Source organism: Furipterus horrens, unplaced genomic scaffold, assembly GCF_987537825.1.
Source record: "Furipterus horrens unplaced genomic scaffold, mFurHor1.1.pri manual_scaffold_10, whole genome shotgun sequence".
Classification (NCBI taxonomy): Eukaryota; Metazoa; Chordata; class Mammalia; order Chiroptera; family Furipteridae; genus Furipterus; species Furipterus horrens.
In genome coordinates this window covers 98,245,362-98,271,351 of record NW_028327180.1, presented here as the reverse complement: position 1 = coordinate 98,271,351, position 25,990 = coordinate 98,245,362, and the positions used below count along the sequence as shown (strand labels likewise).

Below are 25,990 nucleotides of genomic sequence, written 5' to 3'. Positions count from 1 at the left end.
AGTACCAACTGCAAAACAGGAAATCCATGCTTGGCTGGCTGTCAAAAAGCCATGAGCTGGTAAAAATTAGGTCTCTTTTAATTTCGAATTTCTTAAAACGAATACAGCCCCGTGAATGGTGAATTAATGAGATGCGTACTATCAAGAATTACTTCCCCCGCCCCAGGCTTTTTTCCTCACTGGATTTCTTCAGTCCTAGCTCTGAGGGTGTGATGGGATAGTGACCCACTGGGTCCAACTTGTCCCTGTGGCTGGCAATGACCTGTTACCTGCTCACCATTGTAACACTTTTTATTGACAAACACGGCCTTGTATTACAGTTCTACGTAGACTGACCATCCTCTCCAAATAGCGTTAACAGCTCTTGAACTTGAATGGACCCCAATTTCCACATCTTTGACTGCTCCAGTGCCCTGGCTGCGCAGGCACGCAGGTGCTCACTGAACAATGAAGGGAAGTCCTTACCGGTCCTCAGGCAGCTCAGACTACAGGGCCAGTCTTATCCATCCAACCTGAGTTCAGACCGCAACGCCTCTTTTTTTCAAGGCATTATTTAGAGATAGAAAAGCTTATAAAAAAAGAGCTGAACAAACACAGACACCAGATTTCCACAGAAAGCAGAAAAATAATTTATTCCAAAAGATGGCAGAAGTAAGAAATTCATCCTGAAAATATACTTTGGTGTAATTCTGTTGGGACGGAGCTCCCCTTGAACTTGCTCTCCTATTGGCGGCTGCACCGGAGTCATCATCTCGTGACAGTTTTTAGACACATCGTGGATTCCCGTGTCATGAGCAGGCAGGAGCCGTCTTCAAATCCCCAGGTCCCAAGGAGGGTGTGTTTCTCAGAAGACTGGCACCTTCTATCTCGGAAGAGTGCACACACATTTTAGGTCGTCAGCACCGTTAGGATTAAGGAGGAACGGCATTCATCAGTGTACAAAAGGCACAGGAAAAAACGCTGCATTGTAGAATAAGGTATTCAACTGCGGCGTGAACGTGGAAGGCAGCTGAGTGAAGGAAGGCGGTCTGTGTGTGGAGGCGGCTTTGCATCCAGAGGAATTCTTTGCGTGACCTGCAAAACAAAGCCGTTCTCGTAACTGGTCCTCACAGCATCCTCAGGGGGCAAAGGTTAACATCAAGCAAGTCAGTGCGGCTGATCGCTTAGAATACCGAGGTACTCAATAAACCCTTGGGTGAAAAGTGGGCTCGATTAATGTGCAAGCGTGGGCAGGCTTTTGCAGGGCGGGGACAGGAGGTCCCGTGACCAAGGGTATTGCTAAACTGAGGACCACAAGCAGGTCTGACTGTCACAGAAAGAGGAGGCGCAAAGTGACTGAGACCAGCCCCCTGGTGGAGTCTAACGTGTTCCCTTCAGTCTCAAGACTGTGTGTTTTCCCTCCCCTCTCACATCAAGGGAGAAGGGTCCCCCGGGCGTGGCCAGCTTTTCTCTGTCACGCTCCTGAAGAGCAGACTCCTAGTCCTTGGGACTCGAAGTTGCTCCTCATTTGCTCCCCGTTCTTGCCACCACAAGTGTAGGTGACAAACGTGAGTTTCTTCTGCTAGAAGCATCAGCTTCAACACCACCTTTGCAGAGCTAGTGAACATTCAGAAACGGCATCTTCACACGCCAACTGCTAACGGTGGTCGCACGAACCCCTTTATGGAAAGCTTGTTCTATAACAGCTATAGAAATAGGGCCTCATATGCTACTTCTGAAGTGAAAAAGCCAATGAAGAGAAAAAACCAAAGGCAACTGCCACACAAGCCCTGAGCTGGCAGACAAGAGGACACACTGGTTAGGACACACGTGTGCCAGAACGCTGAGGGTTAAGTGCAGGTGGGACGGGCTGGTTAAATTCGGATGAGACAGGGTTTGTGGCTGGCAGGTCTGACGAGACCGAAGGTCCTGAGATCTGATGGGCCCCCGAGGTTCCCCAGGTCAGTGGGCAGAACCAGGAAAAGCCACAGTGCCGCGTGAGGAAAGGTCCCCAGGCCCAGTGTCCGGGTGCCCAGCAGTGGACCAGAGGCCGGGGCAGACCGGGGCAGCCCAGCCGCCTTGGCTGCCGGGACCCACGATGGCAGGTCACTGCAAACAAGGTGCGCTCACCGCAAGCTGTGACCAGGGGACCATTTTCACACCGCAGGCCGCAGAAGGGTGGTCCCCAGCGCGAGCCTCCCAGGCTCAAAGGCCCTTTCCTCTGACCCAGTGGTCCTTTCCCCTCCCCGCCCTGAGGCCAGCAGACAGCTCCCCTGCACAGACCTGAGTTCCAGGCCGATTATGAATTTTACTTGGGAATCCTGAAGAGTGAACACAGATGTTCTGTGTGGTAATTTTCCAGGAAGCACATACTGGTTAGACTTCCTCATCGTTTAGGCCTTTTTGGACAAATAAATAATCACGAAATTAAAAAAAAAAAAAAAAAACCCGAACAGGTCTTCATTTTTGAAAAACCACATAGAAACTAGAGATAATTTTCACTCAATGACACCCAGTTTAAAATAAATGCGAGTGAGCATTATGTTAAATGGCATAGGCTTGTGGTCTGATTTTGGAGCGAATTAAGAAGCACACATTCTAATCGTCTCCCTGGACAGATGGGGTGGGGGAGAGTAGCCCGCAAAGGGTCTACACGCTCATTTTGTGCAGTAAGGGAATCACTCAGGCCACTCCCAGCTAAACCGAGAACAGAAACAGCCCGAGAGCCCGGAGGACAGAACCCGGAACTCCGTTCAGGGAAGAATGAGTGAACATATTCTTTACTCAAAAGATACATATTATTTTTATCTTTATTTTTTCATTTCAGACAAATTCACAAAATAATTCCTCTTCTATTGCTACGTGTAGGGCATGTACTTACCGCAGGAGATGAACTACAGGAGCATTTATGCGAACTAGGGGCGTGCATTTAACCAGGGAAGGCACCAAATGGATGGTGGAAAAACTGGGGAGCGGGACACCTTTAGGGAGAAGAAATCACTTTGAAACCAAGCGGCCGGGAAAGGAAGTGCAAGGCCTTGCGAGCTGGCACTCAGAGAAAGCACCGGGCAGAGCTACAAGAGAATGGGGTAGTGGAGCAAGGCAGGGGCAGAATGTCTGCAAAATAAGAGTGTTTACTAATCTACTTCCTACGCAAATGACTGTGGCAGGGAGTGAGAGGCAGGAAAAGGTTAAGTAACGCTAAATAGGTCAAGAACACGAAAACAAAGAGGCGGGAACCACTGGGTCCGGAGGAGGGAAAAGGCAGCAGAGAACGAGAGGGCAGACTGGGAAGGCCTTGACCTCCAAGTCAGAAAGCGGGACGAACCTGCAGATTAGTCCTTCTTATCTCGGGGCTGAGCTACAGCCTCTTGCGCAGCATTTCACGTGGCCCCCGCTGACCTCGGGAACCTGGGGGGCGGGGGGGGGGGGGGACAGCCCTGCTGCAGCCGGCGCAGGACAGGGCTCCGGGGCAAGCAGTGGCTGTTTCAGGAAGTGCTCCGTCAGGAAGGTCAACAGGGCGGTGTTCTGTAGACACACTGGCTGTCGGGCAGGGAGCCACCAGGGTAACTCAGAGCTACAGTGACTGGGGTCAGAAGTGAGTGTGGGCGGGAGGAGCAGATACACAGTCATTACCAGGATCCTCTGGATTTGAGGAAGAGGAGACTGGGGGAATGACAGGTCTGGCCCTAAGTGACGGGAAAGCTGTGCTACCGGGAGCTGAGAGGGAGACAGGCCTGAGTCTGCAGTGGCGGCAGACTGTCCAGTCGGAAATCAGAGCAAACGCTCTGCTTTTCAGCCACAAACACCGTGCGCTGCGGAACCGGTCACAAGCACGGCTAGTTTCAGTCTCGAGCATATCAGAAATCCCTTCAGAGCTTCCCTTGAAATTTCCACTCAGTACTATGCACACCATCGGCACGCAAGTATTTCTGGAATGCAGAGAAAAACAGCTCCCCCAGGGCAGAAGCCTGATTCCCAATACCCTCCATTCTTCTCCTGTCCAGACTTTGTAATAAAACAGAACTTCCGCCTTTAGAATTGTGGAGAACCACGGAAGCTCATCTCACATATTACAGTGGTGCGGCAAGCCCGCCCACTTAAAGGACACCAGCTCTGAAGCCAGACCACTTCAAGGAGACGACACCCCCAAGGCGGCAGGAACACAGAACATGGACAAAAACAGGGGCTTGACGTGACAGCTCACACCAAGGGGAACAGGCCGGGAGGAGCAAAGACGGGGTGAGCACCGTTCTGGGAAGTGCCAAGCAAGGCTCCCAGCCAATGACTATAACGCGCCTGCACTCAGCCTGTCAATCATCATTGTGTGGAAGAAAACCATGGCAAGTCACGTGATTCAAGGAGCAAACCATTAACTGGGTGTTCCACTGTGTTGTTCAGATCAAGTCAGTTTCCTCTGTATGAAATTTGTCTAAAGCTTTCAACGACTGTTCCTCATTTTCCTCTTGCTGAACACTGTGTCCACTTACAGCTCCGACTTCCCAAATCCGGCTCTTAATCAAATCACATACAAAATCGAACACTTTTCCTTCCCGGATGAAGACAGGCCTACATCTGGGTTCTGCACTCCTGGATCACCCACTGTTGTGTAAAAGCTCGAAGTTCAAAAGGGAACTTGGCTCCATCTATTGAGTTTCCACCAAGAAAACTGAAGTCCTGCCTCGGTCCCAGGTTGCGCACACCTGAGCGTTCTTGATGTGGGCGCTCCAAGGCCTCGAGCCCTGGCTCTGCTGGGATCACTACCTCAAACGTGGGGTACGCGGGCCCTGGGGCTCTTCCTCAGGGTCCACGTGCCTGTGCCTGCCTACTTCCTGGCATCTTGCTTTGAAAGGAACAACCAATAACACAGGATTTCAAACAGTGGCGCCAGCTGGTGCTGTGGGCCAGAATGCGAAGGCAAGGACTTCGTCTCTCGGGGTAACACCGACACAGGAGGCTAAAAAGACCCACACGCCCAGGGTCATGCAGGACCGAAAGGCACAACTGCCTCGTCGGAAGGGAAGGAAATGAGGCTCAGAGAAGTTTAAGAGAAAGGCAGTGCTGGAAGCTCTTGGCTTCAAAGCCCAAGCAACATTCCCTCCCTAACAAACACTCACTATAGTTAAAAGCAAGGAGAGAAATCAGGAGACATTGTGGGGTGGGGGGGTGGAGCAGATAAAAAAAAAATCTTATGCATCAGATTTTTTAAAAATACGTAAGAGGGAAATCAAAACACCCTGGGCAAAGAGGGGGAAAAAAGCTGACTACTTACGTATCAGATTGGCAAAACCCCAGATGACAGGACACAGGCGTGCTGAGACACCATTGGTGGGAATGCAAAAATGGTACCAGCCCCGGGGAAGCAAATGTGGTAATATCTAGCAAAAGTAATTTCACCTTTAACCAGAGATTTCATTTTCAGGGACACTAATCCCAAGATCATCAGCAAAAATATCACATGTCACATGCACAGGATGGCACTGTGGCTTTATTAATCATGGCAAAGGACCAGAAACAATCCAGAAGGACCTCGATAGCTGCAAAAGGCTGAGGAAGATCCCAATCCACTGCCAGGAGTGAGCTCTGCACTACAGTGTTCAGGGAAAAGCAAGCTACAGAGGAGTATATACAATACATCTTTCCTGTAACAGCTGGTGGGGGGGGTGGACACACACACACACACACACACACACACACACACACACACACGTATGCATTTGCTTATCCTAGGCCAAATGAAATACCGCAAGGATAGACTTCTCTGAATATACAGTTTATAATTTTGACTTTGGAAATATGTTTTACATATTCAAAACTAGCAGCAAATAAAATTACTATGAACTGAACACAAAATAAAACTTAATCTAACTACATAACAAATTGATGACCACCAGAAAAAAATAATTATTTCAAGTGACCTCAGAAAACAGCATTCTGTTCTTTATTTATCCTAAGGACAAATAAAGCAGGAAAGATATCCTAAACTGCACTCAATAAAGTTACAGTTGGTAGCTATATTGGTGTTATTTAGAAAGTATTTTATATGTACTGTAGGATAATGAAAGTAAATAATTAGGTGACTGTCTTTAGGAACCAAGATTGTCAGTATATGTGAATGATCTTCAAGTGTAAAACCAAGTAACTACAAAACCTATAATATTAAATTTGAATTAGAAATACTAACATGAACACATGTTTTTCTTCTTAAAACTACATACTTCCTGGCTCTGTTCATTGTAAAGGCTTAGAGGCAACACCACCCCGGCAGAAAGAGGCACACTGAGCAATCAGATTTTGGTTTTTAAATACTATTCCCACTGAAAGAAACCAGGGCCAGCTGGGCTTGAGGACTGACAAGGGAACCAGGATCCTTTCAGGGGGAAGTTTAGAAAGCCATCGGAGGACCAGTGGATTCCGAGCCTGGGCCAGGAAACACACAGAGGGGTCTGGGACATCTTGATGATGCCAGAAAATGAGGGAATCATCCAAGACTGACATCAAACAGACACAGAAGCCAGTCTCGACCAGCTCCCACAGGCCAAAGACAGAACAATTAAACATAAAAAGGACAACAAATGGCCCTGGCTGGTGTGGCTCAGTGGATTGAGTAGCAGCCTGTGAACAAAAGGGTCGCTGGTTCGATTCCCAGTCAGGGCGCGTGCCTGGGTTGCAGGCCAGGTCTCGGGTTGGGGGCGTATCAGAGGCAGCCACACACACTGACGTTTCTCTCCCTCTCTTTCTCCCTCCCTTCCCCTCTCTCTAAAAATAAATAAATAAAATCTTAATTAAAAAAAAAAAAAAGACAACAAATGTAATTGATAACAAATAAAAAGGAAAGAAAAGAAAACCTCATTGGATACCCTTGAAGGAACTTGAGCACCAATAACTTACTCTGAAAATTAAAAAAAAAAACACAAAAAACTTTAAATACATATTCTGCTTTTCCTGTATGAGCTATATTTCAACGTTACTAAATAACCCTAGTCGATGAGGGAAAGTTCACCCTTATTAGAGAGGTCATCTACTAAAATGCAGAAGTCACGATAAAACTAGAAAATCACCATTTTGCAATTTCTACAGAAACACTTCATTCAGGCTACAGTCATCAACGGATCAAATCCCTGGACGAAAGGCGGACAGAGCACCTGACAACGGGAGTACCAGGCTGCCGTTGCCTGAACCCACGGGCCCACCATACACACGTGGTCCGCAGCACCCCACCGAGGGGCCTCGCCCGAAGCTGCACTAGAATCGAATCAAGCATGTGGCACCACGGTCCCTTTAGCAAAATGCTGGCGACAGAGGAACAAACTGAATGGCAGGTTTTCTGACCTCAGCCAGCGACTAAATCTTTCCACTGTACCACCCCTGACCTCGCGGACCCTCAGAACCCAATCAGGCTGCGATGTTAAGACCAGTTTTCACAGCGCCCCTTTCGCTCTCTGTCCAGCGCATTCAGAAATGCTCTTCATCTCAAATCTGCCGGCCACTTCCTGAAGCTGCTGAGTCTTGTTAACACCAACTATCAACAGTCACTGCCCTGAGCTGTGTGGAGAAGACGGCATGCTAACTTAATCTTGTACATCAAACTGTGTCTTATTTATGTTTTTATTTTTTAAAGATTTTATGTACTTAGTTTCAGAGAGAGGGGAAACAAGGGAGAAAAAGAGGGAGAGAAACATCGAGGTGTGAGAGATACATCTAAAGGTTGCCTCTTACACGCCCCCAACTGGGGACCCGGCCTGCAAACTAGGCACGTGCCCTGACTGGGAATCAAACCAGCAACCTTTGGGTTCGCAGGCCGGTGCTCAATCCACTGAACCACACCAGCCAGGGCGACACCAAACTGTGGTTTACATGGCAGGGTAACAATTTCAAAGAACCTTGTGGATAAATCCTTTGGTAGAAGCAAATGACCTAACTTCCAAATTAACTTCTGCTCTTCAGATCAAGTTTGCTTTCAGCAACCTACCCTTGCCAAGCGTTAAAATGCCCCAAAAATTCGGAGAAGAAGTCAAGGCAAACTCTAGGTGAGTGACCAACAACACGACATGAAAGGTCAGAGGTATATAGTCACCTCGGTGGCCGAGCACTGGACCGCGGGTCTTCTTCCTCAAGGCCAGTGGTGCTTGAGGTACCAGATGGTATCGTTTTTCAGCTGTGGTCCGAAGAGAGGGTTGAGCTGGGCCAGAATCGCAATCAGCCAGCTGAAAGAATCATGGGGAGGGATGTCAACAAAAAGTGGTGAAGTCATGTGGGAACAGGCCCATTTTCAGTGAGGACATAAGAAAACAGCTTCAGTAAAACTTAAGTCTCTCCTGTGCACACCAACCTTCAACCCAAGTTCACAACACACCGCACTAATGGGAGCCCGGCGCGCGGCTTCAGCTCAGTGCGTCTCTGTCTTTTCTCATTTCCTTAATTCTAAGTTTCTAAGATTTCCTGAGTTCATGTACGTACCTTTACCTCGAAGTGTTTTTACCCAGTCTCAGCTTTCATCACCCCTCCCACGCTCAGGAAAAATGGGTGTTATGTTATCCCTCCTCCAAATACGAAGGCCCACAATCCAGGTGACACCCCTACTTTTCCTGGTCCAGCCGGTGGCATTTCGGCTCCCCCCGTCTCCCAATGAGACTCCAGCACTGGAGCGCCCCTTCTCTGACCACCGTCACTGCTAAAATCTGGGCCACAGGGAAGCTGAACCAGGCGGGCCTTTAACTGCCTGTGTCTGCTTCGGAGTCTACGGACTCACTGCGCAGGAAGCACGACCGTGTTACATACAACCTCGGGGTCGGACACGAAAAATACACTGCTCACAGGTGGCCTCATCTCCGATACAGTAACCCAGGGAGGTCTGAGAGCCACTGGGCTACAGAACGAAAGCAAAGAAACTGAGGCCCTGAGGTCCCCTACAAGGAGGGAACAAGCCAAACACAACCAGGCCATTAGCTGTTTGGCCCTCTGTTCCCTCGTGTGCTGTCACTTGTGGGACTCTTCCAATCAAAGGATCAAAGAGCCGATTCCGATCACGGTGACCAGCACGGCACCAGAAACTTGCGTCCGCCCTCCCCACCCTGCCCCACAAAAGGTGGCTCCGTGACAGGTAATGTGACACCTGAGGAAATCGGGCCAACACAGATACTGCGAGCTAACTCACTTTATAAACAAAAAGCCAATTCAGATGAGATTCTCTGATGGGTCCCGGGAACCAGAGTATTAAACACAAACAAAATACCCAGACGTGTAGCTGGGGTCTGACATCGATCTGACACGGTCACAAAAGAAGGGGGAGGCCAGCACCAGTGGACGCACAGGGACACTCGGGCACCGCGCGCCACTCCTGGCGCAGAGCTAAGTCACGGAAACTTCCAGGCCGACCCAGGCCGACCCAGGCCTCCCCACGACCGCAGACGGTCGCCGTCCCTGCGTGAGGGACGGGAGTAACTGGCTAAGCCCCAACTGAAACGCCAGCCCCCAGTCCCGGCTGCACGCTGACGACCAGGGAGCTCTGCCCCATGGTGGCCTTCCTCTGAATTCTCCCACAACCGAGACAGACAGGCAAAACGATCTGCCTGTGGTCACAACACTAATTGGTGGCAGCAGCTCCTGACCCAGAAATCTGCTCAAACTAGCGCTCCCACTACAAGTTACCTTCTGAAGGGCTGGCATTTCTTTTAGCGAAATCTGAGTTGACCTGGGGGTTGAGGAAACAAAGACTCCACCTGCTGATTATTGCTTAAAGCCATGACAAGCCTTTGGTAAAAAAGAAGTACCTAGAAGCAAGATGGAAGTCTGCTTTGCTTGCTCAGATTAGCACCGAGAAACTTCTGAATTTAATTTTACACACTATTTTTAATGGTTCAATTCAAGCAAAACATCTCACTGAAAAATACCAACAAACCACAGCTCAGCAAAGTTCCTTGGGAAATGGCCCGGGCCAGTTCACCTGAAATTTCAGGGAGGAATTGTCCCCCTCTGAGCAGCTGAGCTCTGTGCCTGTCCTTTCGACTCCTGTCTGACTTGAAATTTCGCTTCAAATCAGAGGAACACGTTGGAGAACTGGGAGGGGAAAACAATCTCATCTGAATTGATGGAAGTGGGTGGAGGAAGAGGTCATATTCCAATGACTCTATTACTTCATGTGTCCAAGCAGAGAGAACGAGCTGTACCTTCCAGCTCACCCACACCGTTCCACACGTCCAACAACCTGAAGTCGGGCCTCAGAACCAACCACATGAGATCATCCAAACGCCGGGGCAGCTGTGTGGGTGCGGGAACATCCAGCTGCAGCTGGAATGGTTCAAGGTCAACTCCGGGTTCCTCATTCCAAAGACAGGGAAACGAGGCCCGAGGAGGCATAATGCTCCCAGTGAGTCGTGATAGGGCTGAACAGTGGGCTCCTGGGTCCCACTAGACCAGGCTGAAACGAACATCCCCGTTTATCCCACAATCATTACCAACAACATGCTCCCCATCCGGCCCGGGCAGCACAGAGGAATCAGAAGAGGGGCCACCCCCGAGGCGCTCCTGAGCATGTGAGAGATAAACCAGGCCAGCAGTGGACTGCGCTCTGGGAGAGCCACGCTTGGGACGCTTCGTTCTACACATTCTCCGTGACCACTCATCATGAACCCAGCTCTTGGTTATCAGAATTCTCCAAGCATCAAGGACAACTCCCACCCCAGCCCAGAAAAGGCTATACCCGGCTCTCTCAGATCTCGCTTTGTTCTTTTGTCTCATGTTCAGATGTGAGAACAGGGAGCAGGGGGACGGGTCCTCCCCAGTGACGCACAGATCACGCGGATAAATGCCCAGCCTCCTGTCGGAGTGGGGAAGTCTGGCAAGGACTTCTCTTCTGATCCACTGTCCCTCCAGTGAGGGCCTTGATGGGAATGACCTCTACCAGTGGGGTCCTTAAGAGACAGCAGAGATGCAGAAGGGGACATACCCTGTCTCCCCTGAGATGATCTCTGTCACCTGCCCTCATCCCAATCCAATGACACAAATTCTTTCGAGGGCAGCCTGTTATTAGATGCTCTTAGAAAACATGGAGTTCAGTATTCAGCAGGGTTGGATCTTAATTCCAACTCTACCAAATATTAGCTGGCTGTCTCCAGACAAGGAGCCTGACAACTCCAAGCCTCAGTTCCGCTTTTTGTAAAATGAAGGTCAGAATCCTGGCCTCAAAATGTTAAGAAATAAAGACAGGATGTGTGAAAGTGCTGTGGCGTAGTTACGAATAGACACTTAATAAACACTAGTTACTCCTCCTCTTTCTCGTGAGAAAGATGAAGCGCATTCGAGCACGGACTGAAATACCACCTGTGTGCTGTGCCAAGGCGTTTCTCACGCAGCACTGCGTCATCCTCGTCCCGACCGCCTCTCCGGCCCCCTCCCCTCTGTGGTGGCAGAATTCCACGATGTCCCCCGAGATACCCATCCCCTGGCGCGCACGCCCTGTCTAAACCCAAGACAGTGAATATGGTGACGGTCCCTCCTGCGGGCAGCTTGTAACACACAGCAGGCTTCAGGGAAGGGAAATCCTCCTGAGTGGACGTGACCTAACTGGGTGCGCTCCTCCCAGGGACAGGGCTCTCTCCCCGACGAGGCCTTTGGGGCGTGTGGATCACCTACGAGCCCATCGCCGAGCAGCTCTGCCCGTACCCTGTCGTGCGTGCTCTGTGACAAACACCCGGACTCCTTTTTCTCCCCGTGAAGGGAGCACAGTGTTACACTGTCTCGGTAGAAGGAGCCGGAGGCACGCTGCAGCGGGGACAGGGCACCGGCGTGGTGGGTGGGGGGACACGTGGCCGCCAGGCTCGGGCCTGAAACACGGCTGCTCTTTGGTCCCACAGCCGCGGCCTGGAAATGGCCTTCCTGCAGCCCTTTCGCACCCACGGGCTCCGAAGGCCCCCTGCGCCGGCACGGAAGCCCGAGGGGCCTGCCGCCCACCCAGCAGGGCCAGCGCAGCTCCGGCAGGGCCACCACGGCTCCCCTGCCGCCGGGTGGGCGGATCACCTCCTCCGAGGGGCTCCGGGTCCTTTCCGGGCTTGTCCTGCCTGGGTCTCCTCGGCCCTGCGGTGCCTTACAGAGCTTTCCTACGCCTTACACTTAAGTTAAGGAAGAGAAGGAGGGAAGGAGGGAGGGAGGGAAGGAGGGAAGGAGGGAAGGGGGTATGCAAAATTATAAAAGCAAAAGAACTCCTACAGAAATGGAAAACATAATACTGAAAATAAAAGCCAAATAATAGCAGAGTAGCTTGTATATAACTCATCCTATAGAGAGTAATAATAAACTCTAAACAAAATACGAAACCCAACTATATGATGGTACTAGAGATGGGGAATCTCAGAAAATAAAACTATAAAAAAAGAACCCAAGGGCAATCTTAGAACTAAGAAATATAATACACAAACTGAAAAGTCTTTGGATGGGCTTACTAACAGACTAGAAATGATAGAGACAAGTTAGTGAACCTGAAGACAGATCAACAGAAACCATCCAATCTGAAGATATAAGAAAAAAGTCGACCATACGTGTAATTGGAGTCTGAGAAGAAAAAGAATAGCAGAAAAAAATGAGAAATAAATATAGGCTGTCTCAAGTTAGGTGGGAAATATTAATTTACAGACTCAAATAGCTCAGCAAAACCCAACCAGAATAAATTCAAATAAAACCACATCTGCCCACATCATAGTTAAACTGCTGACAACCAAAGATAAAGAGAAAACCTTGATAACATCCAGAAGAAAAAGAATTCATCAAGAGGAGCAATTACTCAAATTACAGCTGAGCTCTCAGCAGAAACAGTAAGGCCAGAAGAAAATTAAGAGCATCTTAAGGTTGTTTGAAAGGAAGAAAAAAAAAAATCCGGTGAACCCACAATTCTATACTCAGAAAAAATATCTTTCAAAAATAAAAGTGCAGTAGAAGCATTTTCAGAGACATGAAAGCTGAGAGGACTTGTCAGCAGACCTGTCTGTCCCACAACAAATGCTAAAGAAAGTTCTTTAGGCTGAAGGGACACCAGAGGGAAATTCAAATCTACAAAAACAAATGAGGAACACAAAAAATGGCAACTCTGTAGGCAAATAAGAAAATAGTCTTTCTCTTATTTCCTTTATAAGACATGATTCCTTAAGGTAAAAACTGTTATACCGCAGTAGCAGTTTTACAACATACATGGACATAAAACACAGGATAACAATAGCACAAAAGATGGGACGTAAATAGAATTATAATATTGCAAGTTTGTTACATTTACCTAAAGTAGCTCAATATTAACTCTAAGTACATTTTAAAAGCATTGTAATCACTAGAACAAAGAGTAAAAAGAAAAATATAAAAAGTATCACTAAAAAGCCCTTACAGGAATTAAAAGCAGCATACTAAAAATATTCAATTGACCTAAAATAAGGCACAAAATGAAGAATACAGGGATAAGAAACAGATAAGCAAAAACAGTTAGCAAAAGAGTGGACCCAAACCTAGCTATATCAATAATTAATTGTATATGAATATCTATTTGTCAATTAAAAGGCAACAGTCGGAATGAATAGAAAAACTAAGACTGAGCTATAGCAAGAAGGCACATTTCTAAATATAAAGCCACCGATACAGTGAGCTTAAGAGAGGTGGTATGATTACTAATATCAGACAAAATAAAAATCAAATCAAGGATAAAAGAGGGACATTTTATAATGATAAAAATATCAATTCATCAAGAAGACATAATCACAAATATGTATGCCCCTAATAACAAAGCTTCAAAACATACGAAACAAAATGGAAATAATTAAGAAGAGAAATAGAAAAGATCCACAAAGCTGATGATTTTAACACCCTCTCTCAGTAGTTGATGAAAAGTAGACCAAAACACTCAGTAAGGATATAGAAGATCTGAACTTCCCTGGCCCGACATTTAGAGAACCCAAAACTCAGCATCTCCAAAATATACATTCTTTTCAAGTGCACATGAAAGTCATCAAGATAAACCACATGCTGAGCCATGAATATGTTCCAGTTTTCAAGACTGGAATCTTACAGAGTGTATCTTCTGATAAGATAATCTAGAAAAGCTCCAAATATTTGGAAATTAAACACTACACTTCTAAAAATGAAAACCCAGCAACATCAAAACTTATAGGCTATAGCTACTAAAACAATGTTTAGAGGGAATGTCATTGCATTAGTTATTTTGCATTAATTCCTTAATTTAAAAAGAACAAAGGTTTAAAAGCCATGATCTAAGTCTCTACTTTAAGAAGCTAGACAAAAAGCAAGTTAAACCCAAAGCAGAAGGAAGGAAATAAAGAAAACCTAAATAAATAGAGATACCATGTGCACGAGCAGAAGACTCAGTGTTGTTAAAATGTCACTTCTCTCCAAATTGATCTGAAGATCCAACACAACCCTAGTTACAAATCTCAACAGGCTTTTTTTAGTAAAAACTGACAAGTTGATTCTAAAATGTATATGGCTATTTTGGAATAGCCAAAGAAACCTGAAGAGCAAACACGGAGGACTTACACGTCCTGCTGCAAATCTAAGAGAGCACGGGATCGCCGCAAGGCTAGACAAAGAGATCGATGAACAGAAGAGAGTCAGTCTGGAATGAGGCTCACTCGGGCAGTCAGGGAATGTTGAACAAAGATGCCAAGGCCCTTTAATGGAGAAAGGGAAAGTCTTCAATCAGTGCTGTGGCAATCACGGTGCCACTGTCCTGGCAAACCCAACTACGAAAACGATGCAAAGCCTGACCCCACCACTGCAGGGCCAGCAGCCCCGACAGCAGTGAGCCCAACTGCCCCAGCCTCTGACTGTCCCACTGCTGGGGACAGCCTAATCACAGGACCTGCAGGTGCTCAGCTCAACACATCTCGGGTCTGTTTACCTCAATTTCTCCCCCCCCCAAACTTTCCCAAGCCTCCCAGGACCACCTCCTCCAATCCAGATTCCTCCCCAACTGCTCTGCCCACCTCACACCTGCCTTCCCTCTCTTCCACCCGTCCGCTGGGTGCTCTGCCACTGGCTCACTCCCGCACCTCCGGATAACTCAGCCTTTGCGAACGGGAGCGCTAACCCCTCTGCGCCCCCTGTGCTGCCTCCAGACAGCGCCCTCCACTCCTGGGGAACACCGACTTCCCCTTTGGGGTGCATGCCTGCTGATTTCACTGCCCGGATTCCTCCACATGTTCCGCTCACTTCCCCTAATTCACCAGGGAAGGCTCACGGGTGCCCTTTGCTGGCCCTTCCTCAGCGGTACACCTAAATGCTGGCACCCCTCAGCTCCATCCCTTCCTTTCGGGCACATGTCTCAGCCGCAGCAGTACTGACGTTTGGGGCTGAACAGTTCTCTGCCGGGCGGAGGGGCCGGCCTGTCTGCTGCAGGAAGTACGGCAGCCCCCCGGCCTCTGCCCCCTCCGGCTGCCAGCACCAGCCCCCGCAGACAGCCACTGCCTTAGGAGGTCAGCCTCCTGGCCTCAAATATCTGTCCTAAGGTACCCGGCTTCTCATCTGACATCTCTGAGAAGGTTTACAGGCATGCCGACCTTAGCCTGTCCCCAGGTGAATTATTGTTTTGAAACTGACTTTCCTCTGCTGAACTATTAACACAAACTTGTCACACTGGCAGAGATCCTGGCGTATTCAGAGCCCAACCATGTCACGCCCCACAGACTCTAACCTTCAGCTAGAACAAACTGAAAACAGGAAAAAAAAAAAAAAAAAAAAAAAGCCACAAACAGAAGGCAGTTTAAAAGTCCATGAATGTAGCCCTGCCCAGTGTGGCCCAGTGAGCTGGGTGCCGTTCCGCAAACCAAAAGGTCACCAGTTTGATTCCTGGTCAGGGCACATTCAACAGAGAAGGCTCAAGGGTGCCCTTTGCTGGCCCTTCCTCAGCGGTACATCTAAATGCTGGCACCCTCAGCTCTGGCCTTGTCCTCTCTTCACTCTCCATCCCTTCCTTTAGGGCAGTTTCTCAACCCCAGCAGCACTGACTTTGGGGACTGAATGGTTCTTTGCCGGGTTGCGGATTCGGTTGCCAGTTGGGGTACGTACGAAGGGCAACCAATCAACGTTTCTCTCTCACATTGATGTTTCCCTCCCTCTCTTTCTCCCTCCCTTCCATTCTAAAAAAAATAAATAAATAAAGAAAATATCTTTTAAAAAGTCCATGAATGTATTTCAAAACATGACTTTGTTTAGGAAATCCCATTTCTTTGGGTATGTCGTCCTTCAAGACATACACTCACTCGTACCAAACAGTGATGTTTTCTTTGACTTTCTAATTTAATTTATTATAGAATCCCGCCCCTTTGTGGAATCAGGTATGTAAAATATTTACGGTTTGGACTCCACCCATGTGTTGCAGATAGATAACTTGCTAAGTACGCTATACAATCGGTTTTCCAGGGAAAGAAAAAAATCTTTTCCAAGTCTGTCCTGCCCAGCTCACCGCTGCTTAAATGGCCCCCAGGAGCACTGAACGCTGGAACTCCATGTACTACCTTTATGAACACACCAGTGACAGGACTAGTCCACTGTCAACACAGCTGTCACAAGCACGTTGGCACAAAGAAAAAAATGGTCTAAAATCTAGACAGCAAGGGGTAAGGACTCAGATAGTTCCCGGCTGAGTCACAAAGACTCAAAGTGATAGGAGTCCCAACCCAGTCCAGTTATTCATTTTACATATAAATACGAGAATAAGCAGGACGAGACTGATTGCAAGTTTGTTTTCTTGTTTTTACAAAGAGGGTGTCGTGAAAATAACTAAATTTCAAAGATGGAGAAAGAGACAGGCAGAAAATGTTTCTGTCCCATCTTGCCTTAATCTGAAGTCATTCCTCTGTGCAATTATTTTCTCTCTTTTTTTTAAAGACCCTACCACCAAGGTTACTGCTCGAGGGGCAGGGACCGTCAGAGAAATAAAAACAAAGGCATTTTCAATGGCTCCCAGGTTGATCAAGAGCTCCCTGGTCAGGATCTCTGTAGAAGATTCAGGACGGTACTCAGCCGCCCCCCCTAAAACGACGAATTCCCGATAACACACACACACTTCCTCTCGCTTCCTCTTCAGGGCCAAACGCAGCTGGTGCTGGGAACGAACACTCGCTAGCTCCCTCCACATGCCACCTGTCCGGCTTCCATTCTGGGGGCTGAGCTACCACCCCAGAGAGCCTCTTTCCCTCTCCCACCAGAAAAAGAGGCTAAACCAGCCAACTCGTCTCACCTTCCGAGCCCCGGTGCCGAGGCAGCAAACACTATCACCAGTCAGCGACGCTTGTAGAGTGAAAACGCTTCAGGTTGCACTTGAAGAAGTGACCGAGGATGGGCCACAGAGTCAAAATTGATGGAAATAACTGTTGGGGGTGGGTTTTGATTTATGCCAAGAACTGGATTGGCTCATCCCCACTTTAAAAAAAAAAAAAAGTCTGCAGACATAGGAAATTCACAAATTCAGAGTCACAGAGAGCCGTGGCCAGTCACACAGGGCTCAATCTGCGACTTCCTGCCTCACGTGTGCACTGAACAACCGCTGGGCCAACACCAGTACTTTTCTTATAAGGAAGCCTCAGGAAGCTAGAAAGCTCTCTTCAAGACGACAATCACTGGTTCAAAACCCCGAAAAGAAATCCCTAGAAGGATGTATTTTATGGTATGTGAAATATACTGTAATTTAAAAAGAAAGAAATCGTAAGGCCTTTGAATACTCTGAAGTGGCAATTTTCTCCATGAATTGTCTGTACTACTCAGTCTTTCCCGGAGTGGGACGGATTCCACTCTCCACGCACGGAAGGGGAACGTGGAAGGAGCCGGAGAGATCTTTCCGAGAGGGCAGTGCAGCGCTGCCTCTGCTGACACGCGTGAGGTCGAAGAGCAGGATTCCAAAAGCGTATGCGGAGGATGACCTTACACGTCCTAAAGTAGTTTTCATTCAACGGTTTATACAAATGATACAATCTATGCAAATAGAGGCTAATTATTATACTTCTAAATTAAAATTGATTTTAATTTTAAAAATTGTTCTTATTCTACTTGATTACAATTCTAGCTCAACTGCTGTTCACCGGATGAACAAGTCATAATAAAGAATGGCTTTGGCCCTGGCTGCTGTGGCTCAGGGCATTGAGTGTCAGCCTACGAACCAAGTGTTGCTGGTTCGATTCCCAGTCAGGGCACATTACTAGGTTGCACGTCAGGTCCCCAGTTGGGGGCACGAATGAGAGGCAACCACACAGTGATGTTTCTCTCCCTCTCTTTCTCCTTTCCCCTCTCTCTAAAAATAAATAAGTAAACAAACAAACAAATAAATAAATTATTTTTTTTTTAAAAGAATGGCTTCATGGTTTCACAGCAAGATACGTAAGTGAAATGAGGAGGCCTGAATACTTCACAATAGTGAAATATAAAGCATCACAGCGACAATTTCCAGCTAATTCTGAGCTTTAAACTCGTGCCAAATAAACTATGTTTGTGTCGACAGAGGAGAGAATATCTGTACAGTCCTTATATAAGTATGCCTCTATTTAATTATGTAATTAATTACCTAATTATAAAATTATATAAATGTTGAACACAGGAAAGCTGTGCTATTGTCAATCTTCGGACACTAGTCCTAGATGCTTCATGAGGAACACGCTTTGATGAGTCAGTTGTGAAGTTTCACAACAATCATGCTCCACGGATGTCATTTTCCATCAGACACATTATAAATGCCAATAAAAACGCTTATTATTTTAGGGGAAAACTACTTGCAAGAAACATACTTACAAGAGATAGCAGCACACTGAACAGGTCACCAACATGGTGATGATAACTCTAAAAAAAAAAGAGAGAGAGAGATAACGTGCAAACTATGCCAACATTGCAGGATGGTACAAGTCCCCTTCCCAGTTACCAAGCCAGCAGGGGCTGTGCACCCAGAAAATGCACCTGAATCTGTGCCCACGCCCACAGGCTGCAGTGCATCCTGGGGTGCATTTGGCAGAGGTTTAAGTAACAAAACATGTATTTCTATTTAAAGGGACATGGAGTTATGCCACAGCTTAGCTGTCTAATCTGAACCCATCTAAACTGAACACATAAAAGCTGCAGTGACAATTAGGGACTGCCCCACTGGGTAGTGTTCTCTACCACAAAATGACATGACACTTCTAAAACTGTGACTCCCTAGTGTTGACCTCTACCCACCTCCACTCCTGTCTGAAAAGCGGTTAAGCCTGGATCTCGGACCCCGTGAATGTCAACATCTCTAAAACTGGATTCACGCTAATCTCCTCCCATTCCTCCTTCCCAGGGCTCCCCTCTGAATCTCCTGCTCCCGAGAAGCCAGCTCTGCCACTCTGCCCACCCAACCCACCTTCAAATCTGTCATCTTTGTGCTCAAGCCTCCTCTGCACCCTGAGTCACCAAATGCTGTGGGTCCGTCCCTCGAGCATCCTTCCCTGTGTGGATTTCTCCCCTTCCATTCCCACCCTGGCACCAAAATTTATCAGGCTCACCCGGCTTACCTGCTAGCAGAGTCAAAACATTCCTCCTTCCCTTTCATTCTATCCACCATGACCCTGAATTAGTATTTCTAAATGATTCCTCTGCAGCTGAACACCTCTCAATGCCTCCCACCGCCCAAGGACCCATCTCCGCCCCCAAAGCAAAAATCAGAACTCCTATTTCTATTTTTAACTCATCCTTTGCAAGTTCACTGTGTGTGCCTTTTCTATGGTTAATATACTGGCAACAGACTTTCATTAAGTGTCCAGTATGTACCAGGCTCTGGGGAGACAGGTGTGTAGGACACAGATGAATACGCCTGCCCTGGTGAAGTCTACATGGCAGTGGGGAAAGACAGACAACGGACAAGAACAATAAGCACACAAGATCTGTCTACATATCTATCCAACTATCGATCGCTCCATCAGGTAGCTGTATGCCAGTAAGTGCAGATGGAGAAAAACAAAGCAGAAAAGGAGGATAAGGGTGTGCAGGGGTGCCTGAGATAAAAGTGTTGTGAGGTGTGCACACACACGCACACACACGCCCGTGCACGAATGGCCAGGAAAGCCGATTCCGGCCCAGACTTCATTTTACCCTACTCTTTCCCAGTCTTAGAAAAGAATGAGAGAGAAAGGGGCTTTGGGTTACACAAAGATTAGTCGTCCCTTCTGCCTTTTTTCTCCCTCTGTGCCTCACCAGGTCCTGCAAACCTCATCACCCAATTTTCTGCCTTCAGGTGCACAGGATGTAACATCAAAGTCCTCCTTCTTCCCTTCCCCTGGGGCACCTTACGAAGGCGCTTCACTATCTCCTTAGCGAAGATGTTTTAATCCTTCAAATCCAAAAGGCTCTCCTGTTTTGAAAGTTCACAACAGTCCTTGAAGGAATCCAGGCTCCTTTATGTATTTCAAAAGTTAATTTGCAGTCTTTTTGGGACGTAAAGGGACGCTAGTCCTAATTCAGTGCTAACATTTCCATTTTACAACGAGGAAGTGAGAATGTGGAAAAGTTAACTAACCTGCCCAAGGTCACAGGGATCACCCAGCTAGGGGCCGTGTTTCTCCAAGCGTAATACAGTAACTCCGAGGAGGCACTGTGTTTTAGGACCTGCTGATCCTGCCAAGAGCAGGAAATACGAGGACTGGGGCGGAGGCTGTCACTTAGACCTGGAAAACATGTCCCCAGCAGGTCAAGCCTGGGTCTGTAACACTCGGGCCAGAAACTGCGTTACGGACCCAGGTTTGCTACAGGAGGCATTTCATCACCCTGGATAACACAGGGGCACCCAGTCCCAAGGCTGGGCAGGGTGGGCCCCAGGTGGGGGGTCTTTAAGAAAGGAGGGGTCAATGCTACCAGCACTTTAATAACTGCTTTTCTGAGTATGAAGGCTGGAAACGCAGACCGTAATGCAAGGAAAGAGTCCAAGACAGAAACACAACGAAGAAGTACTGTATTGTTCTCTAACTCCCATAGGAGAAACACATCTAAGAAATTAATTTGGTTAATATAAATTGTTTTAATAACCCCTGAACTCTGACTCTCTATTCAACTGTTACAGGCTGGAAAGATGACCCTATATAACTGGTGGTTTATGGGAGGAGGAAGGGAACCGGGACCTAATGCTACCAAATGATAAAATCCACGTACCCTTTTTCCTTCTTAAAGCAAAATTATATTTTATTTTAAAACTAGTTGGAAATAACAGGCCTAATAATCAAAGTTTATTTCAGAGAGCAAAAGGGGGTTCAGGAAGTAACAGTATTTTCTTTCTTTTAATAAAGGCAACAGACGATTCTATTCCACTCAACAGAGTTACCGAATGCCTACTCTGCGTGCAAAGCACTGAGGCCACCAATTAACGTCAAAGAATAAAAAAGGGTGTTCCCAACAAACCCTGACTTCAGTCTAAGTCTCACCGCACATGATCTTGCACTGAGAAAAAATGACTAACAGGCAAAAGAGGAACTAAAAGGCAAAAAAGAAAGAAAAGGTGTGCTAAAGCTCCTTTGAAGATCCCTGCACAAGTTTCCTTGTAAAACAGATGAAGCTCCTTAACACGGGAAAAAGGTCTTTCTTCGCCGTCGTGCGAAGAACCTGCTACACTCACACACAAGGGGTGCAGCGCTCTCCGAAAGGTATGACGCAGGGGTTCCTAACCAACACCCCCTGCCCCCCGGGAATCATCTCGCTTTAAATCGCGCCCCGGCTTCCCCCTGGCGCCCACTCGATGCGCCGCCTGGGCTGGTCGTCGCTGCACAGGCTGGTCCCGTGCCACTGCGACGACATGGGAAGCGCGGAGGGCGACTTCTCCTTTATCTATCCGATCCGTTCCTTTAGGCGGACGTGGCCTCCTTGGCGTGGGGAGCAGGTTACAGTCATCTAAGGCCGACTCCCCATTTCCGCTTGGGTTGGGATCAACCCATCTCCGACGACGACGCCGTCCCCCCACCGGGGCCGATGAAAAGGTATTGCCCTAAAACGCCTTCCCGAGAACGGTCCGCTGGGGGTCCTCGCGCTCCGGCCACGAGCCGCCGAAGCCGCTGCGTATAGGAAATCTGGGGCCGCACAGGGGTCTGGGCCACCCCGGCAGGGTCTCCCCGTGCCCCTCCCCCTCCCGGCCCGGCCGCTCCTCGTCGCGCGTCGCTCCCCAGGCGGGCCTGGCGCACTTACCCCCGGTTGGGACCCTTAGGGATGAACCAGGGGACCAGGAGGCCGACGAAGCTCCAGAACACGCTCATCACGATCAGAGGCACCGTGAGCCCGTCGTACGCCATGGCTGCCGCCGCGGCTGCCAGCCCCTACCTCGCCGCAGCACTTCGGTCCCACCCGGAAGTGTCAACACCGGGCCGCGTGACCAGCGTGCGCGAGGGCCCGCCTCCCGCGCGCCACGTGACCCGCGCGCCGACTCCGCCCCTCTCGGGGCCGAAAGACAGAGCTCCGCCCTCACTTGGCGGGTGTCTGGGCTACTGCTCCTTTGAGCGACGTCACTCATCCCAGAGCCCCAGACCTAGGGGTCAAGTCACCAGGGGCGAAGTTTTCTGATAAGATCGTGGTCCTTTTAGGAGAAGACCGTAGTTACTGACAGCGTTATCTTCTTTTTATGCAACAGATCTTAACAGTAGTTATTGTTATAAATTCCTGTAGGAGTTTTAAGTTTGGAAATGTCACTACAGCCTAGGAGGTAGTTTTAACTATTACCCCCACTTCGCAGTTGGAGAAGCTGCAGGAAAGAGGTTACGGATCTTGCCCTACGCCACAAAGCTAGTAAGTGGCAGACCTAGGACTCCACGTCTAATGGTGTGACATTCAAAGCCAGTGCTCTAAACTCCTGCACTATTGTTATGTCTGTGCCCTGCGCAGGCCCTGGGGTTACAGAGCTCAGTGAGAACCCCGTAGGGGAGTTCACAGGCTGGTGAGGAGATGCTTGCCATGGGCCGCGCAGTGCAGTGTGAAAGTAGTGGACAGTTCTGTTGGACTTCACACCCCAGCCAGTCCCGAGCTGCGCCCTGAAAGAGGAGTAGGAATTAGAACAATGAGATGAACTTGGAGTTTCTGATGCTTGCCAAGAACTCTCACATATGTTAATTTCAGCATGCAGCAAGCTTGGAGACAACCTTGGAACAGGGGCGTAAACCAGTTCTCGAAGAGGAGAGGCGCGTGATGAAGCTCACAGGCAGAAGGAAGATGGAACACAGATCGATACCAAATCCCACGTTCCCTGCAACAGGCACACTTTCTCCGCTCACATTCCCTCCCGATTTCTTTCTTCACCAGATAGAATGGATTCTTAAATGTGAAGTTGAACTGACCATCTGTAACATCAGGGCTAGCTCTTCAAACGGGATTCCAAGCCTTGACATGACCAATAAGGTAGGAAACTAGTTGATCACCTTTGTGCTCATAACTGCTCCCCAATAACTCAGCCTCGGCAGGAATTCTGTTGTCCTTAGGTTTCAGTCCAAGCACCTCCTTCCCCAAGTTAGTGCATCTCTGGTAGCATTGGACTTGTCTGTGGATCTGAACCAGCCCTCTAGTAGAGGGCAAACTCCTGAGGACACATGGTTTAACTGATCTATGCTCCTCAGGGGCACTTGATACATAGAATGTGCTTGAGGAACACTTGTGCAACTGAACTGAATAGTGAAGAAAGGGTGAGGTCAGCTGGCTGAAAAATGTATGCTCCTACTTTCGTCCCATCTCTTTCTTTAAAAGAAAATTTTTTAATTGGGGTAAAATATATGTAACCTAAAACTTACCATCTTACCTATTTTAGGTGTACAGTTCAGTACTGTTAAGTATATTCACATTGTTGTGCCCACGATCTGTAGAACTTTTTAACACCCACTAACCAACGCCCCATTTCCCCTCCCCCAGCCCTGGCAAGCACCAGTCTACCTTCCATTTCTATAGTGTGACTAACTCTAGATACCTGATACATGTAGAATCACACTGCATTTGTCTTTTGTGTCTGGCTTAATACACTTAGCATAACGCCCTGAGGTTTCATCCACGCTCTAACACATGCCACGAGGCTGAATAATATTCCACCTTACGTATGTACTATATTTTGTTTTTCCATTCACCTATCAATGGACATTTGTGGTGCTTTTACTTTTTGACTATGTGAATTTTTTCCTGTTTCTTAAATCAATGCAAATATTTTATTTTAAGTCTAATTTTTTCTTGCCTTCTTGGCAGCCCTTTGCAGAAGCAGATGCGGGGAAGCATAGGGAAGTGGCTGTTCAGACACCAGGACTGTCAGTTTTATCCTCTGTGAACTGAGAAAAATCCTTACTTTCGGTATTATATTTGTGATCTAGTATTGGCCAATAGCTCCCTCTATCAGTGAATCTGTCAAAAACATTTTAATCACATGAAAATGTGATACAGTCCACATGAAAACTGTAGGGAAAGCCAGGAGTTAGGAGCCAGTGATCCGCCAAATGAAAAAACATTATCTGCCTTCAAGGCCCTTAAAGTCTACTTCAGGGAATAAATCGGACTCCGGACAGTATGGACTGAGGACCCCTGGCGAGCTCCTGAGACTCCTGCAGCCCTCCATGAGGGCCTCTCTTTCCTAACCACCAATCTGTGTGATGCTTAATTTTCTTCCTGTGCCTCACCTAAAACAGTGTCTTGCGGCAGACTGAATGCAGAAGCATTGTGGGAATCCACTGCTCAGACATCAAGGACGATGTCACTTTTTTCGCTACATCCTATTTATTTTGGAAAAGGTAAGTTATTTTCTATAAAAATGTTAGTTCTGTTCATCTATTCTGGGTTTATTATATGCTAAGATTTTGTTTTAATTTCTAATACGGTAAATTATGTGATGGATAATAATCCATATACATGTAAGCTTTTGGGCTTCCCAATAACTTTTACACATGTAAACAGGTGTCAAGCCCCCGAAGTCTGAGAACCACTGCTAAAAGAAAAGCCTCAGATGCAGCCCCAATAGGGTAAAGTAAATAAGAGCTGACTGAGCTGCTATAGTGCAACCCCGCAGGAGCCCTGTCTCTGAAGCCCAGCCCTGTAAGTAAAAACTGACATGCAGAACCAAAGCCATGGAGCCATAAAGCTCCTTCTAAGGCGATCTGGAAGGCTGAAAGTTACTGGAGAGACTGAACGGCCCAGCATGCTTCACTACTCATTTGCTCAGCAGGTATGTATGGAACATGTGCTGTGGGCAGCTGCATCTGCCATTTGAGTGACGCCCACGTGCCACTGAACTAGGTGCTTTCCATTACCTGTTTCGTTCAGTCCTGACTGGTGTGACTCAGTGGATTGAGCGCCAACTTGCAAACGGAAAGGTTGCTGGTTCGATTCCCAATCAGGGCACATGCCTAGGTTGTGGGCCAGGTCCCTTGTGAGAAGCAACCAATAAATGTCTCTCACACATCGGTGTTTCTTCTCTTCTTTCTCCTTTCCTTCCCCTCTCTCAAAAAATAAAAATAAAAATCTTAAAAAAACCAAACCAAATTACCTGTCTCATTCAGTGCTCACGACACCTAATACAGGTATTATTAAACCCATTTTACAGAGTAGGAAAGAGAGGCTCATCTCAGTAACCTGCCCGAAGTCTCCAGCTGTGTTAAGTCCCAGCACTGGGATTTGCATGTAAGTCTTCAATCATAGCTCCTGTTTCTAAGAGTAAGCCAGCAAAAACCCCTAAATTAGACACTGCTTAACAAGATAGAGGCTTCTGCTGCAGGAAATGAGATCTCTGAAAACCTGGTCTAGAATTAGGATGTGATGATGCCGTTATTTCTAACCAACTAAGAATGCTTTATTGAATATTTGCATATGTTTATATGGCAGTTAAGGTGTTCAGGCAATAAATCAACTCACGTAGCTGTTTCAATCTGGTCGCCCTGCCTTGCTCATGAAGACGTCTTCATGGATGAAACTTTTAGTAAACACCCCATCGTAGACATATAGACCATTTCTGGAAGGGCACAAAAGAAACTGGAAACAGTCACTGCTTCTGGGAGAACTGAGTGATGGAGTGTCA

At 47.7% G+C, this 25,990-nt stretch overlaps 1 protein-coding gene across 1 annotated transcript; it reads right to left on the bottom strand.

Annotated features, from left to right (window-relative positions):
- Positions 1 to 605: 605 nt before the first annotated feature.
- Positions 606 to 22,341, bottom strand: ATP6V0E1 (ATPase H+ transporting V0 subunit e1). The gene is made up of 4 exons (XM_090288587.1): positions 22,147 to 22,341; positions 18,754 to 18,801; positions 8,057 to 8,186; positions 606 to 1,074 (listed from the first exon to the last, which is right to left on the bottom strand). The coding sequence occupies exons 1-3, from the start codon at positions 22,248 to 22,250 to the stop codon at positions 8,093 to 8,095; spliced, it is 246 nt and encodes an 81-aa protein (XP_090144713.1). The 5' UTR covers positions 22,251 to 22,341; the 3' UTR covers positions 606 to 1,074; positions 8,057 to 8,092.
- Positions 22,342 to 25,990: the final 3,649 nt, after the last annotated feature.

Coding starts and splice junctions, on each gene's coding strand:
- ATP6V0E1 (XM_090288587.1), bottom strand. CDS start 22,250: ATGGCGTACGACGGGCTCACGGTGCCTCTGATCGTGATGAGCGTGTTC. Junction 18,802..22,146: donor CCTAAGGGTCCCAACCGGGG/GTAAGTGCGCCA, acceptor TTTTTTTTTTAG/AGTTATCATCACCATGTTGG. Junction 8,187..18,753: donor TCAGTGTGCTGCTATCTCTT/GTAAGTATGTTT, acceptor TGATTCTTTCAG/CTGGCTGATTGCGATTCTGG.